This window comes from Dunckerocampus dactyliophorus, chromosome 9 (assembly GCF_027744805.1).
Source record: "Dunckerocampus dactyliophorus isolate RoL2022-P2 chromosome 9, RoL_Ddac_1.1, whole genome shotgun sequence".
Classification (NCBI taxonomy): Eukaryota; Metazoa; Chordata; class Actinopteri; order Syngnathiformes; family Syngnathidae; genus Dunckerocampus; species Dunckerocampus dactyliophorus.
In genome coordinates, this window is record NC_072827.1 from 24,909,420 (window position 1) to 24,925,042 (window position 15,623).

Sequence of the window (15,623 nt, forward strand, 5' to 3'; positions counted from 1 at the left end):
AAATTACAAAATAAAAATCAATTAAAAAATAACATTGATTTATATTTTAAATATAGATATATATTTACATATTTTATATACAATTTTATTTTAAACAGTACAGTATATCAATTGAAAATGTATAGTTAAAAAAAAATATATATATACTTTTAAAAATAATTAATTTTACTTATCAGTACCTCTCAAATGATGTAATTTCTCATTTGTAGCCATAATAAGTGGAATTATATATAAGATAATTTATTTAATGATTGCATTTTTTTTTATTATATTGGATTTTTATGAATTAAAGAATTCGGTATCATATGTATGTCTATGTGATATGTCCAGACTCTAGGAGCAGCCTGTATATATATTCATGTGTGTAGGGTAAAAGCTAAAGAAAAAGACGTGTGTGGTGCTTGGTGAGAAACGAAGTGTTGTGTTAATCCCTGGCGTCTAGTTGGTGGAAATCCCCACGTGGTTCCGACTCCTATAAAAAAAAAAAAAAAAAAAAACTTTGGAGGTCTTGTTGTGGCGACTGCAGAGAGAGAAAGGAGTCTGTGTCTGGAGCATCAAGACATCATCATCATCATCAAGACAAAACCGAGCTGCTCATGTTTGCATGCACGCACACGGGACGCACGGTACCGGCGCGAAATCTACCGGCGAACCTCGTTGCTTATCTTCAGGATGAGGAAGAAGTTTGAATGAAAGGACAACTGGACTTGGAGACTTACATTGTTGCCCAACTGAACTTTTATTTTACGTGTGCGCAAAGTGGATGAGTGGCATTCCGGAGCGTGTACGAGTGAGTTTGGAGGATATTTCACTGATCCATCGTGGAGCTCTTTTGGATTTTATCGCTGGACTTGCAACTTTGTCCTGCTCGGAATATGACGTCCACCCCGATGAAGATGACTTCCTCTGCAGCGGTTTTGCTTTTTCTCTGCCTTCTTTCGGCGCGCTCGGAGACTCAGAGCTCGTCCGCGGAGTCGTGCGCGTCGTGCGGCATCAGGGCTCCAGACCAGTCGGAGCGCATCAATGTGGACTTCCTGGAGGCGGTGAAGAGACACATTCTGAACAGGCTGCAGATGAGGGAGAGACCCAACATCACCCATCCCATCCCCAAGGCTGCGATGGTGACCGCGCTGCGGAGGCTGCACGCCGGAAAAGTGCGGGAGGACGGCCGGGTGGAGATCCCCACTTTGGACGGACACGCGTCCTTCAACAACGAGGTTCAAGCCGAGACCTCAGAGATCATCAGCTTCGCAGAAACTGGTAATATTCTGATCAATTACTCCCCATCAATCTCTGAATTAACTTTATTGATTGTTTGATTTGATCTCATTGGCAGTGTAGGAAATTCACATTTTTGACAGGTAGCCATAAAACAAACAAGACACAGTCTCCATTTCCAGGAATTATCATTTTAAATTCTAATATCACCCTTATTATTATATTGTGGGGGTTTGGGGCTAAAACACGTTAAAAAATGTTACAGCTGTCCTTGAACCATTTGGAATAGAAGCATAGCTTCGGGCTCCTTTGAAAGATAACAAGCTAAATTTGTATCCCTGACAGTTACAATACGTCTAAGTGCTGCTGACACTGACAAATGTGAGTTGGAATACACCGAAAACTATTTATTCCAGGTTGGTTTAATCTTTTTCAGAAACAAGTGTCTTGAAAATAACTACTTTGGTGGTAGACTGGAAGACAAAACGGGGCCATAGCTTGACTCCTGACCTAATCCCACTGAAAATGTGACAGTGATCCCCCAAAGATGGAGTATTTTACACAGGTACCGGTTTTTCTAAAGTCAGAATCAGGCATTCCAAAGGTGTTCCTGTGGAGACCCTTGGTCACACTAGGTCACTAACTCCATGCAAACAAACCCCCAAGCCTTCCTGACACGCTTTCTAGACCGTTTTGTCATGATCCCTTCTTAAATAAAGACAAAAACAAGAAAAAGGTGCAACGCTGATGCACTGTTGACTCACAGTCCACGTTTTCCATGGCTCTGTTGCACAGGGGTTCCTTGCCTTTAGAACAAAAGTCACCTATCGACCAGCATGTCAGTGCTTTCACACTTTCGTTATCTACTCAATGCGCCAGTCATCATTAAGATAGGATGTAATTGGCCCAAGAAGAGCTGGTAGTTTTTCACGCACAGTACTTGATTGGCTATTGTGCCACAGCAGACAGGGTAGAGACTTATCTATTGGGCCGAGTGCGGTGTCTAACTTGCTAAGTGAGTTTATGATCAATAATATGTGGAAAATATGCACGTCTGATGAAATAATGAAAGTGTGCAGCAGCGGTCTGCGTTTTTATGAATGAAAGGCTTGGTGCGGACTATTTACATTTTCTAGACCATTGCCGATGTAGCAGGACCATTTTATCTTCTCTGAGGATGCTTTCATGTCTGTTTGCCACCGGTCTAACATTAGTGTTTACCAAGCTTGCAGTTACGATTGTATTCTGGAATGGTTTTCAAAAAAAGTCTCTATCTCGGTTCCCATGAAAATGTGATGTCATTTCTTAATGATGACTATTTTTATTACTTACCAAAATGCAACACAAACGTACACTGTCATTGTGCACATGGTATGATGGCTGACACTTCCTCCTCACTCGCCCCCGTGCCCCGAGCGAGCCTTGCCAACCGGGGTGAGTTGGATCCACTGCCTTGGATGGCGAGGCTCGCTGGCTATCATCCATCAGCTCGCGGGGGAAGCGATTGCATGAATTCATTGACTTTTCATTTGACTTGTCTTTATTAGGTGCATGAAATAAATACTGTGGAGTGAGCGAGCGTGCCCTGTTTTTGACTTGATGGATTCTTTTCAGTCGTTCTATTCATTTGCGTAAGTGTGCGCGTGTGAGAAAATCGTCCCAGAGACGTCCCAGAGATTGTGATTCCCATTTTTGAAGAATCGTGCAGCCCTAATGTATATTATTCAAATTTCAACCAACGAATCTTTTCAATACAGCATGCAAATAGGGGGTCGTGTAGAACCCCAACGTCGTCATGTAAATAGTGGCACAGCAAGGGGTTGTGGGAGGACAAATAAAATCTTCAGAATGTAATTTTAACTCTAAAAGTAGACAATCTATCCATCATATTCAATGACAAAGTCTCTTCGTTGTGTTTATTCCTTCTTGTGCATATTTGTCTAACGATTATTTCTCTGATGTTCTGTTCTGTGCACACAGACAGGCTGCTGCTGCACATTACACCCGAAATCAAATAAATAAGATTTTTCTGTGCATCTGCATGAATGATGTTGGTATGAAAGTAAAGACTTTGATGTGAAAATATACATATGAAGGTCAATGAAGGTGCTTGTTCAGTGACTTTTAGTGGTAGAGGAATGAGACTTGTACCATTGGAAGGTGTTAGCTAAGTGGCTCACATTAGTGTTTTGTTTTATGAAATGATTCATGACCAATGCTGGTCTCGGACCGTTTCCTTGTTTTCCACATAGAAAGTGCAGGTGGTTGGAATTATCTCAAAATCATCTCTGAATTGGTTTTGTTGAGCTTTCAGCTGACGGATGTGTATCATGGATGTGTATCATGTGTGTCTTGATACAAGCGTTGCGTAGCAGTTGCGATAGCAACACAGAAGCAACCCCAGCCCTGTGGTATGGCATTTTTTGTTTGGCAAAAATGAGATTTTGAGTACTAGAATGACACACATGCATACTCAGTGTCTGCCTTTCCTCATCGGCCCAGCCTTTGCAGCTCCGCTCAATGGGCTGCTGTCATGGAATGATCTGAGCGCCCTCATGACAAGGGAACAAAAACCAAGTCATTATTATAAGAGCACTACGTGTTCCTGCTGAGCTCGTCATGTAAACGACAAGAGAAGAAAAGTGAGAAAAGAAAGGAAATTGCGCAGAATAATGCATGTGACATCTGAGTCCAGGGAGAGCGCTCGGGTAATGTTGTGTATGTGCACATGATGCAGTGTTGCAAAGCATGCTTTTTTGTCATTCTAAATGTCTACTGGCCTTCTTTGCTGCTTCTTCTTCTGTTTTTTTTCCCCCCGTTCAGCTCTATTCTTCCTCACACCTTTGAGCCTTTGTGTGGTATTGTACCACAGAGCTGGCTTGGGTCCCTGCTCCCTAGTCCCTGTTTGCCTCCTGGCCAGCTGGCTCGCGACCTACAGATCACATACTGCCAGCTGGGCCAAGGCTCAGAGGCAAGGTCTCCAGAAAGCCAGGCAAACCTCACTTGTCAATGTTGTTTCCAGTGTGGGATGAGGCAAGTTGGAGGAGTACCGTGGGCCACGAAACGAGTGATAAAGAGGATGCTGACGAAATGGTGTGGTTTTGTTGGGCAATGGACGGTGGTCCATTGCTCAGCTTCGACTGTCCTCACCGGTTTAAATGAGCTGGTTTCTTGTTTGCACAGATGTTTGGAGGGCTGGCAATTTGTCTCCGGTAGGTGTGGAAGAAGATGCCCTTTTTTCCCCTTAAAATAATTGCACATTCATACGCACACTTGCACACAAGCGGCGTAGCCGACTGTAATGCGATCGCTCCTCCACAGTTACTTTGCACAAACTTTCATAACGTGAAGCGCTAGAAAGATTCCAAATGAGTCCACAAAGTCAAAATAAGACATGTCATTTAATTCATGCGACCGCTCCGCCATACGCGATACAGAGATCACATGATAAATTGTAACTGTGAGCAGGTGGAGACAGGAATGACATGCCGTCATGTAAATAAGATAAATAAGGTAAGACAGAATAATAGGAAAGGTATTCTTAAATGACTTCTGTTGTGATCTGATGCGATATAATTTAATTCAACAAAATTGTCTTAACTTTCTTCGCCGATGCTGATGAAAAGCATTCTGTCATCAGCAATTCACAGACATTGGTGCCTCGGTTGTCGTTATTAATTCATTCCTAAAGGTCAGACGATAAACTGAAACGTACAGAAACCGAAGCAATTTCAGCAAATTATGTAAATCCAACTGATCCGCTCTAGTCACCCAAAAATATTAAAAGGATAGTTCGGAATGTTTGACATGAAGTTGTATGACATCCCCTTCCGCAGTGTAGTCCAGTAACAGCGACTTACCCCCCGCTTGGTCTCCTAAGTCCAGTTCTGGTCGGATTTTGGTGATGAAGAACATAGTTCCGTTTAGTTGCTGGACATGTCCCCAGCAACTAAGCGGAACTACGTTCTTCCACGGCAAACAAAATAAATATTTTACGATAACTGAGACAGTGTACACAACCCGAAGAAAATTCTTGTTGAAAACCGAATGTTACAAAAACCAAGGTGTTCAAAAACCGAGGTTTGACTGAACTGGTATAGAAGTATTAGTACTGTATTGACTGAAGCACTCCATAATATCGAAGTCTTTAAGGATATGTTTCATTGCATTTGTTTCCTCCTCACCCGACAAATGGAAACTTTTACTGACTTGCCAAATAAACCCCACACTCCTTTCCTATCTGAGCAGCGAGCATGCGCAGTAACCACTTCATATTCCGCCATTTACGTTTTTATGTGGGCTAATATTGAATATCAGAATATTTGCCGTATTGTGGTCAAGACAAGACAATTGTGTGCACGGAAACGTGGTGATTGTTTGTGAAGAGCGGGGTGAACAGAAAGTTGAAAATGAGTTCCCACCGTCTGGAGTAAGTGAACATGTGGTGAGAGGAGGCTTAATTATGGGTGGTCATTAACTACAACCCTGGTCCTTATGAGGGATCAGGTGGGCAGGTTTACTTCAGGACACAATTCTTTCAGGAGGGCCTGTCACTCATGGCACTCTTGGACCTTCTCCAGACATTTTCCACAATCAGCCACGAGTGTATGTTTCAGTGCTGCCCTTTCTTTGTCTACCTTGTGATCCAATACATGATTCATGAACATTATGAAAACGCATCTCCAGTTTACTTCAACTGCAGTCAAAGTAGAAGCGATGCAGTCGTGGTTGAAACATCAGGACAAACGTTTTGCATTTCAACCCTGCCCCACCGTCCTCTCTCATTTCTTTCCATCACCTCCTCACCCCACACTGAATCCGATGCAGAAGACTCGCGCTTAGACCTGTTGCCACACCCTTGTCCCTCCACGTCACGTCGTCTTGTCAGGTTGCCTCTCCACCTAACTGCTTGCATCCACGGCCCCTGTCCCCGTGTCTGTGGCGCAGGTGAGGACAAGCTGAAGCAGCCCATTAACCATGCAAGCCCACCCAGGTGTCCTCCCCCTGCTGGGTCAGACAAGACGTGTCAGGGCCAGTTCTAAACAGTACAGATGAAAAGAACTGTCCTCAAAGGGACCATCAGTGGCAAAACGGTAATTTTCTTTGGTGGGTCTCTGTATGCTGCCACCACTGAAAGAATCCACAGACCAAATAAATGACAATAGACAGTATAAAATGTGCTCAGAGTGTGTCAGTGTACATTTAAAATAAATGAGGTGAAATGGGTTTGTTAAAGGGGCCTATCCTGCTCATTTCATAGGCTTTTAAAATGATATTGGATCCCAATGGGGCACTATAGTAAGTTTCTTTTAATAAAATATCAGTGAAATCTGCACTCTTGTCCTCTTGGAGGTTTGCCTCCAGCACAGTTTCCCCCACCACCTCTCAGAGCTTGCATAAAGACACCCCCCCTTCAACTGGTAACGTGTTAATGGTTATCAGCAAATGTAATGGATGCCAGCTGGTGTGTCTGTGCCAAAGTACAGTTGTCCTCAAAATTACTGACACCCTTGTTAATATTTGAGATTTTTATACAATTTAATACACAATTTAAGAAATTCTTAATTTCAGGGGTGTTTATTCATGGATTTTTAAGAAAATGCCATGTTCAAAATTATTCATACCCTAGGTTTACTGAGTCTTTCTTCAATAGTCAGTAGCATAGCTTTTGCTGTTTATGACTGCTTCTAGATGATTCTTGTACGTGGCCACAAGCTTCCTGCATGTGTCCTGTGGGCCCATTCTTCCTTGGCGAAAGCCTCAAGCTGGGTCAGGTTGGTCGGTTTCCTAGTCATCACTCTGGCCTTCAGTTCTCACCACAAGTTCTCGATTGGATTCAGGTCAGGACTCTGACATGGCCATTCTGGGACGTTGTCCTTGAACCATTTCTTCACTATCTTGGCGGTACGTTTCGGATCATTGTCTTGCTGGTACTTCCAGCTGGAGTTTCTCAGCAGATTCCTTCACGTTTTCCTCAAGTTAATTTTATTTTAATTTGATTTTCCATAGAGCACCGGATCACAACAGAAGTAATTTCAGGATGCCGTCCATATAATATAGAGATGGTAAATGGTCTTTCACTTGTATACCACTTTTCCACCTCCAAGGCACTCAAAGCGCTTTGACACTGGAGCAGCTGGGGGTTCAGTATCTGGCCCAAGGATACGACCACTCTACTACCTGAGCCATGCCGCCAAGAAGTCCGATACTGGCTTTCTTACAGATATCCAATGTACCCATACTGACCAGCACTTCATTACAAATACCAATATCAACCAATATTGATATTGGCAGCAGCTCTTGCGTCAAACTATAATGTAAGTCACATGTTGTGTAATGAATGGACACATTATGCTTCTTTTACTGTGATGCCAGTGGATGCATTTCCCAAATAAACACTTTGTGCAAAATTTTAAAAAAATGCTGGAGTATGCAATGTAAGTTATAGAAAAAGGGCCATATTTGTTTTAAACATTTTGCCTTAACAAACTAGTTAAGAAAGTCATGACCAATAGTCAACTAAAATAACATGTTATGCTATCAACAAGTAATACAGGCTAGTGTTAATAAATTCACAAATAAGAATAATGCTGGCAACGGCACAATTTGGATAGCTGCACATTTCTGTGTGGCACAAACATCCGTATAAGAACAAAGTAAAGAGAAAACTATAAAGTGGACTCATTCAGCACGTCCTGCATGAACACAGCATCAACAAAACAGATTAGTGTTAATGGAAGACGGCTTACTCTCCCCTCTCATATCCTGCACTTTCATTGGTGCATGTTGGCTACACAGTCAGGAGATCTGGAAGATCTGGGTGCAAATCTCCATTGGGCATCTCTGTATGGCGTTTGTATGTTCTCCCCCACGGGCACCAGGGAGCCTCCCACCAGCACATGAGGCGCCTACAAGCCAGCTTTTCATTCAGGTTTTCAGTTCATCATGTGAGAACACTAGAAAGGAATGCATTCTGAAATACAAAATGTGAGTTGCGGATACCAGCATTTTGTTAATGTTCTGGTAAAACAAGCAGATTCACTTTGTTTGGGTTGAAATAAGCTATGAAAATAAATGTTGCAAAAATGAGTAGCTCTTGGACATTTTCGTTTTGTAAAAGTAGCTCTCACAAAAATGTGGGTGACCTAAGATATAGCCAATAGTACATTTAAAAATTTGCACGTGATCGATTTCAGTATCAGTATCGGGCGATTTCACTCATGGATGACCGGTATCGGCAGCATAAAACCCTGATCGGAACATCCCTACTTCAAAGGCCTCCTTCAGCGCAATGTAACCCTGATGGTCCTGATGGCTTCCAACATTGCTGGCCTGACAAAGAGATCCTACCTGAGATGTTTTCCACACGGCACAGTGGAGTGGGCGCCATCATGATCCAGGGTGCTTTTTCCTTCAATGGAACAATGGGGCTTCAGGTTGTGCAGGCGCGTCAAACGGCGGATGGCTATGGGGAGATGCTGCAGGAGCCATCCCTCAGCACTGAAGGCCCTCATCTGTGGCTGGGATTTTGTGACTGTGTGTTCCCCTGATGTAAATCCATTTGAGGACATTTGGGGATGGATGGCAAGGGAAGTTTATAAAAATGGACATCACTTCCAGACAGTGGATGCCCTCCGTGAAGCCATCTTCACCACCTGGAGGAACATTCTCGCTAGCCTCCAGGAAACATTGACATCAAGCATTACGGAGTCCTTTTTTGAACATTTTATTTCTATTTTAGTGGGGTTTCAGGGTTTAAACTTTTGATCAGCTGATGAACATCCTATGTTACTTTAATGGTTGTTTTGCAATAAATGGCTGACTGAACTTTTTTGTGTCTCACTCACATTTCTTTTTTTTTTGCATTTTGAAGCTCTACTTAGAACCTCCTTGAGAACAGTGCAAAATGTAAATTCTTGCAATTTCTCAACTCGTCTTAAAATTTGGATCAGGAGTGTTTATGATGTTGGAATTGCACCGCTGCTGATGTGTTCAGGTCAGAATAAAGTTGTAAAAGAGCATAAGACTGTTACTCTGTGGGGACAGTGCTACACTGTGCACAAAGGTGCCATGATTCACATGTGTTAATTACGCTAAAAATTGTAACAGTCAAATAAAATTGTTTTGACAGCCATAAATATTAAATAATATAATATAAAAATTCCACACCACGGACCTACTGGGCTAGCATGTCATCACTCCCACCGATTTGAACCGATATCTCATTTTTATGCCAATACATGATATTAATGATATTATTACACATCCCTAGTATAATACGGAACAGGTCTATAAATTGTTATAAACAAACTAAATAGCCTTATCTTATTTGTCTGTTTGTACGTGTGGAGGAGCTACTGTAACCCATTAATTCAATTAGTACGTTTACATGCAGTCAAATAACCCGATCATAACCGGAATATTATCAATAACCCGGTTGCGCACAGCCATGTAAACACCAGTAACCCATTTGAATTTCAAAAAACGGAATATGCTCATATTCCGTTTTTAAAAACCCGAATATTACCCCCGAATTACTCCTTTGCTATCTTGTTCTTTTTGGATACAGGAAGAAGAAGTGGAAATTACGCGTATTGCGTCATGACGTTTACCGTGCGTCGAAACATTGTCCGTTTTTCACATCACGCATGTAAACGGATTATTCCAAATGTTTCAGAAACCGGAATATTGACCTTAACCCAAATATTAACTGCATGTAAACATAGTGATTGATACATCTTAATTGTACTTTGTGGAACAGTTTGGAGTCTTTCTAATGCTTTCTATTATGAAAGTTTGGGAAATGGATCTGTGGAGGAGCAATTGAGATACAGTTGTTTGTGTGTGTTTTGTCAGGCCAATCCCCCAGACTATCCTCGTGTGAATGCAAGCATCTCTGAGAGTTCATCATACTGTAATGCTATTCTTGTTTCTTTGAAAGCTGCTCTATAAGTTGGAATCGGAGCTGTTGAGGCAAGTTAAAATGGTGCTGAATGAGGTGAGGTTACACAAACTGTAGCTCAGAGGTCCTTTTACAACCATCGCAGATAAAAGTGGCAGTTAAACGGAATCCTTTATGTGAGTATGTACTCAGTGCCCACTTGATAAGCGACCTCGTATTTGACGTATTAATGCTCAGCATGGGAAAGGGGTGTCTGCACGGATGGATAGAAACGTGTGCATGCAAAGCGATTGACTCGCCGACAGTGGCGAGCTGGTCTGAACAAGTCCGGCGTGTGTGAATGTAAAGTTGTGGTTTACAGGAGGAAGGGGCGTGAGGCGCATTTAAGAGGAGGCTCGTCTTTGGCATCCACATGTTGACACTGACAAACGCTAATCAGTCAGCAAACAAAGTAATTTGGCCACTTTTAGGGCACCACTCTGCTTGAGAACATGTACCAAGTGAAATAGAAACCTTTCAAGATGCCTTTGGGTAAATTGGAAGACATAATTAGACTCTCATTGGCAGTATTTTCCCCCCCTTTTTTTCCTCCTCTTAAGGCCGTCGTCACCTTTAGACTTCTGGAATCTCTTCATTGTGCCCTTGTAGAAAGTGGCTAGTGTCATGTAAATCGCTTTTATTTTTTCCCTCATCATGCATTTTGCTGGAAAGCCACGTGTTTCAATGCCGGGCTGCTGCGCGGCTGTCTCCCAGTGTCTCACAGGATGCTTTGTGCTGTCACTCTGAGGGTACTTGCGCTGGAAGGAGGAGGGAACGGGTGGGGTTCAGTGGGGTGCTAACAGTGAACTCACTGAACCCCGCAGGGGTCTTGGCCATGTCCACCACCCTCCCACCTTTTCACTTACATCCTTGCGTTCTTTTTTTTGTTCTTCTTCGATCTATCACCATTTGGTCTTGTCACAAACAAAACTGGTCTTTTGGCCAACGTGGCCTCGTTCAAGCACTGCTCTGTTGCAGACGGCGAACCAAATACTGCCACAGACCTCACCTGACTGAGTGATTTAGTGCGTATAGCAAAAACACTCTTTAACCCATAAGAATACTTTAAATGCACTAAATTGGTCCCGATAATCATGAAGTCCCTGGCCTGGATGATGGGCGCAGTAGAGCCTGGGCCTGTCCTGGTGGATGCACTCCAGCAGAGCCTGGACATTGAACATGGACATTTAATGCCACTTTTACCTTGACTGAAGACTCTTGTGGGAGGGAGGAGGGGAGGACAGAGCCACATGAACGACACCTCCAAGTTATTTCTTGAATTCAATAGTGTTTCTCACCTTCTTTATCAAAGTGCTGACACTTGCAACTTTCTTGGGCCCCCACAGACGGGGTGTAACTGCATTAGTTATCAAAGAACTACAGAGTCAGCTGGTGATGATGTCATAGAGGGGCGACAGAGATGGGGGACAATGACTTCTGGCTAGGAGTTGAGGCTAGTTATCAGGAACGTTTTGTCATAAAGACTCATTACCAACACCGTGTAACTCATACAGTTTGTTCATACGTGTTAGTGCACTGTGTGGGTCAACGGACTGAGTCACCAATGCGTGGGACTCTTTGTTTTGTTCTTTGTTTAAGCACTTGATGATATGTGGGCAAACTGGCAAGTTTGTGGAACATTCTCAATTGAATTTGAATATATGAATGTGCTTCACAGGACACCGTAGTATTGTGTAAACTAAATATTGTGAGATTCGGTGTTGGGTGTGTGATCCAAGATTGTTGAATAAAAAAGCAATGCTGTGGGTAGTCCATCTTTATTAATAGCACAAGATTCAATGTACCAAAGGCTAAAATACAAGTTTGTCACGCGCAATTAGTGTACGACTGACAGTGTACAAAATTTTGGCAAAACCTGAATCAGAATTGAGGTTCCACTGTACATTTATGATGAACAATGTAACATATTGTATTTGTAGCATGACATGAATTAGTAATCCATGCATACGTTTTGTATGCCGCCAAGCCTCACTAGGGTCGCGGGTATGTTGGAGCCTATCCCAGGGCACATATAGACAAACAACCATTCACACTCACTCAATTTTGAGACGATTTAGAGTCGCCAGTTAACCTAACATGCATGTTTTTGGAATGTGGGAGGAAAGCGGAGTACCCGGAGAAAACCCACGCATGCACGGGGAGAACATGCAAACTCCACACAGAGATTCCCAACGGAGATTCGAACCCACATCTTCCCGATTTGTGGCCAACTTGCTAACAACTAGGCCATCGTGCGGCATGAATGATTAATATTTTTGAAAAAACCATCACAAGTAAAAACGGGTCATTTTACTGTATTAAATCCCCTTTTGTCCATTGACATTTGTCCTTATGCTGTGTCTCCACAGATGAGTACACATCCCCAAAGTCCAGTCTCTACTTCCTCATCTCCAATGAAGGCAACCAAAACCTGTATGTGTCACAGGCCAGCCTGTGGCTCTTCTTCCGGGTGTTGCCAGCTGGTCCGGAAAAAGGTCTCCGAAGGAAGGTGACAGTCAAAATTCGCTACCAGGAAGCTGTGAGTGATGTAGAAGGAGGCCCGGGAGGACGTGGTGGAGGGGGCACAGATCGCTGGGCCTTGGTGGAGAAGCGTGTGGATCTCAAACGCAGCGGTTGGCATACTTTCCCCCTCTTGGAGGCGGTGCGGGCCGTGTTTGGCAAAGTTGGCCGTCGACAGGACCTGGAGATCCACTGTGAGGAGTGCGAGACAGCTGGAGTGGCCCCGGTGCTCGTCGACCCAGGCGACCCGTCCCACCGACCCTTCTTGGTGGTTCGTGCACGGCAGGTGGACGGAAAGCACCGCATTCGCAAGCGGGGGCTCGAGTGCGATGGCACCAGTGGGGGGCTGTGCTGCCGGCAGCAGTTTTACATTGACTTCCGTCTTATTGGCTGGAACGACTGGATCATTGCACCGGCGGGGTATTACGGCAACTACTGTGAGGGGAGCTGCCCGGCCTACATGGCCGGCGTGCCAGGATCGGCGTCATCCTTCCACACGGCAGTCGTAAACCAGTACCGAATGAGAGGAATTAGCCCCGGTTCGGTCAACTCTTGCTGCATCCCCACCAAGCTGAGTACTATGTCCATGCTCTACTTTGACGATGAATACAACATCGTTAAGAGAGATGTGCCCAACATGATTGTGGAGGAGTGTGGCTGTGCTTGAGTCCACTTCGTCCCTTAATCCTCTTTGATCAGAAAGGCCTTTTGTACAAACAGGACATTTTTGTACTGTATACATTGACAAAACATCTGCACATGCAGGCGAGACACATTGTAGTACAATCAAGTATCATCATTTGTGGTTGCACATGTCCATATGAGTGTATGTATTTATCAGACTGAGTGATATGCTGTCGACTTTGAAGTGGACAGCATCGGGAGGAGAAGGGAATGATGATCACCAAATTGTACTTTGCTTTTGTTTGCCATTTCCGGTTAAACGCAACGGCCCGGCATTGCCAACTGAAAGAAGATACAAAGCATTTAAGGGAAGTGACACAATCAGCCGATGACATGTCGGCTCCCTGAACTGCTCCTCAGACGCCCTAAGTACTTTAAGCACATGAGAGACTTGTTGTTGTTTTTTTTTATTTTTGAAGCACTGACAATTCATCAGCTTATACAATTCAGAACACGAGCACTTCACCGGTATGCCGACAGACACAGTCTGACCGTCCTCTGGTGGAATTATACCAGCAGCGCTTAATGCCTCACAGGATTACTCCCTCTGCACTGCAGCAGCAACAGAAAGTCCTCCACTATTTTTTACTCTTAATTCCAGACCTCGCACCTCACTTTCCTGCCTGTCGAGTGCTGCAGGCCCTGCGACCAAGATGACCAGACTAGACACATCTCAGAAGTGCACTTCGATAGTGCACGGGGGAGTGAGACTGGGACAGAACTTATTCCTACTGCTCACTAAGACTTTGTGGGGCACGGAGACACTAGTTTCGACCCAGTGGGTCGCCATCGTGCAGTGCAGCACTTGGAGAAACTGAAATGCACACCCTGATTAGCACTTGTTTAAAGAATTGCCTTCTAAGGAGTGTTCTGTCCTGTCGTGAAATAAGTGCCACATGAGCTATGCAATGTATAGTCGACTCTACCCATAATACAACATGCCCTGTTAGACTGAACCATAGGGGTGGGCGATACTGCAAATTTTCGTATCCATCCGATATCAAGTAAATACAGCGCCGGTATTGCTAATATTGAAACTTGAAAGTCACAATAGCCACAAAATAATACAATTGTTCCCTTTTCTTACATACAATTGAGCAAAATAAAGTCAATAGTGCAAAATAAGTAACGACAAATCAAAAACTACTACTGGCTCTCATTCAAATCCTTCAAAGCTCCCCTGTGTCCAAGCACGTATTCCCTGGGTTTGTAAGCAATATCACAACAAATACACCAATATCAACAATGCCACAATCGATATTCCTCTGGGTATTGACACTGTCAATATTTGAATCTATGCGCCCACCCCTACTGAACGCTCTTTCTCTGAATGTCTCTGTCTTTCTCGTGTTTGCTTTCTCTCTCTCTCTCTCTCTCTCTCTCTCGCTCATCAGTCCTCGACTCTTAATCAATACTTGAAATGTAATCTTTCGCAATCCTTCCTAAAGCGAATGATTGTTGTGATGTTTGCACTGAAAAGTTGCAGGATTAGTGAAACAAAAACTGCCATTGAAAAGTTATTTTTATAGTAAGTAAGTATATGTTTCAGATGTATTTTACATAACCAATGGAACCAAAGAGGCCATGATTTTTAGCTGTTGTACCAAGAGGTCATTGAGTTATTGTGTATAATACTGTTTTGATCATTTGCAAAAGGCCTACTTATATCAGGGTACAATACATGATTTTGTTGCTTAGATCTTTTTGTCAATACACATTTCATTTTTCATCTTTTAATTCTATTTTTGTTTCAGTTTTCTATTTAATAAAACACCGTTTTTAGTTTCTGTTTAAGAATCACCCTAGCCAAACGATGTCATCTGTACAGCATACGTATGTAAAATAAAATGTTTTCTTAAATATTTTACCACTGTACAATTGTTTTATGTGTCCTGTGTTTTTTTGGGGGGGGGGGCTTGTTCCAGAGGATGGATGCTCCAGTGTGTGGTTCACCAGCAAGAAGCCGCAACCATTTAAAGTGAAATGGTGGCTATAGAAGATGTATGATATTTTGTCTAAAAAACCTTTCATCCATGTCAAAGATGTGTGATGTTATATACTGTATATCGGTGACATGCAGTTAGGTTCATGGCTGGTGAGGCACTGGTTTCTTTGGAGGTTTTTTATGTTAATAAAGTTTAGGATAACAAGACAAAGAAGAGAATAATTCACTTTGGTTAAAAAAAAAACGGTCTCAAATACTCTTAGGCCTAGTTTCATTTTTGTATTGACTGAAAAACATGTATGTTTTTACCTTGTA

The 15,623-nt window shown here is 43.0% G+C and overlaps 1 protein-coding gene across 1 annotated transcript; it reads left to right on the forward strand.

Moving 5' to 3' along the window:
* Window positions 1-406: 406 nt before the first annotated feature.
* On the forward strand, window positions 407-14,802 carry inhbb (inhibin subunit beta B). Its single transcript, XM_054787045.1, has 2 exons — window positions 407-1,260; window positions 12,529-14,802. The coding sequence occupies exons 1-2, from the start codon at window positions 876-878 to the stop codon at window positions 13,344-13,346; spliced, it is 1,203 nt and encodes a 400-aa protein (XP_054643020.1). The 5' UTR covers window positions 407-875; the 3' UTR covers window positions 13,347-14,802.
* The last annotated feature ends 821 nt before the right edge of the window (window positions 14,803-15,623 follow it).

Bases quoted from the DNA above. Each gene is read 5' to 3' on its own strand.
- inhbb (XM_054787045.1), top strand. From the start codon at position 876: ATGACGTCCACCCCGATGAAGATGACTTCCTCTGCAGCGGTTTTGCTT. The intron at 1,261-12,528 runs GTAATATTCTGA...GTGTCTCCACAG, and splicing joins CATCAGCTTCGCAGAAACTG to ATGAGTACACATCCCCAAAG.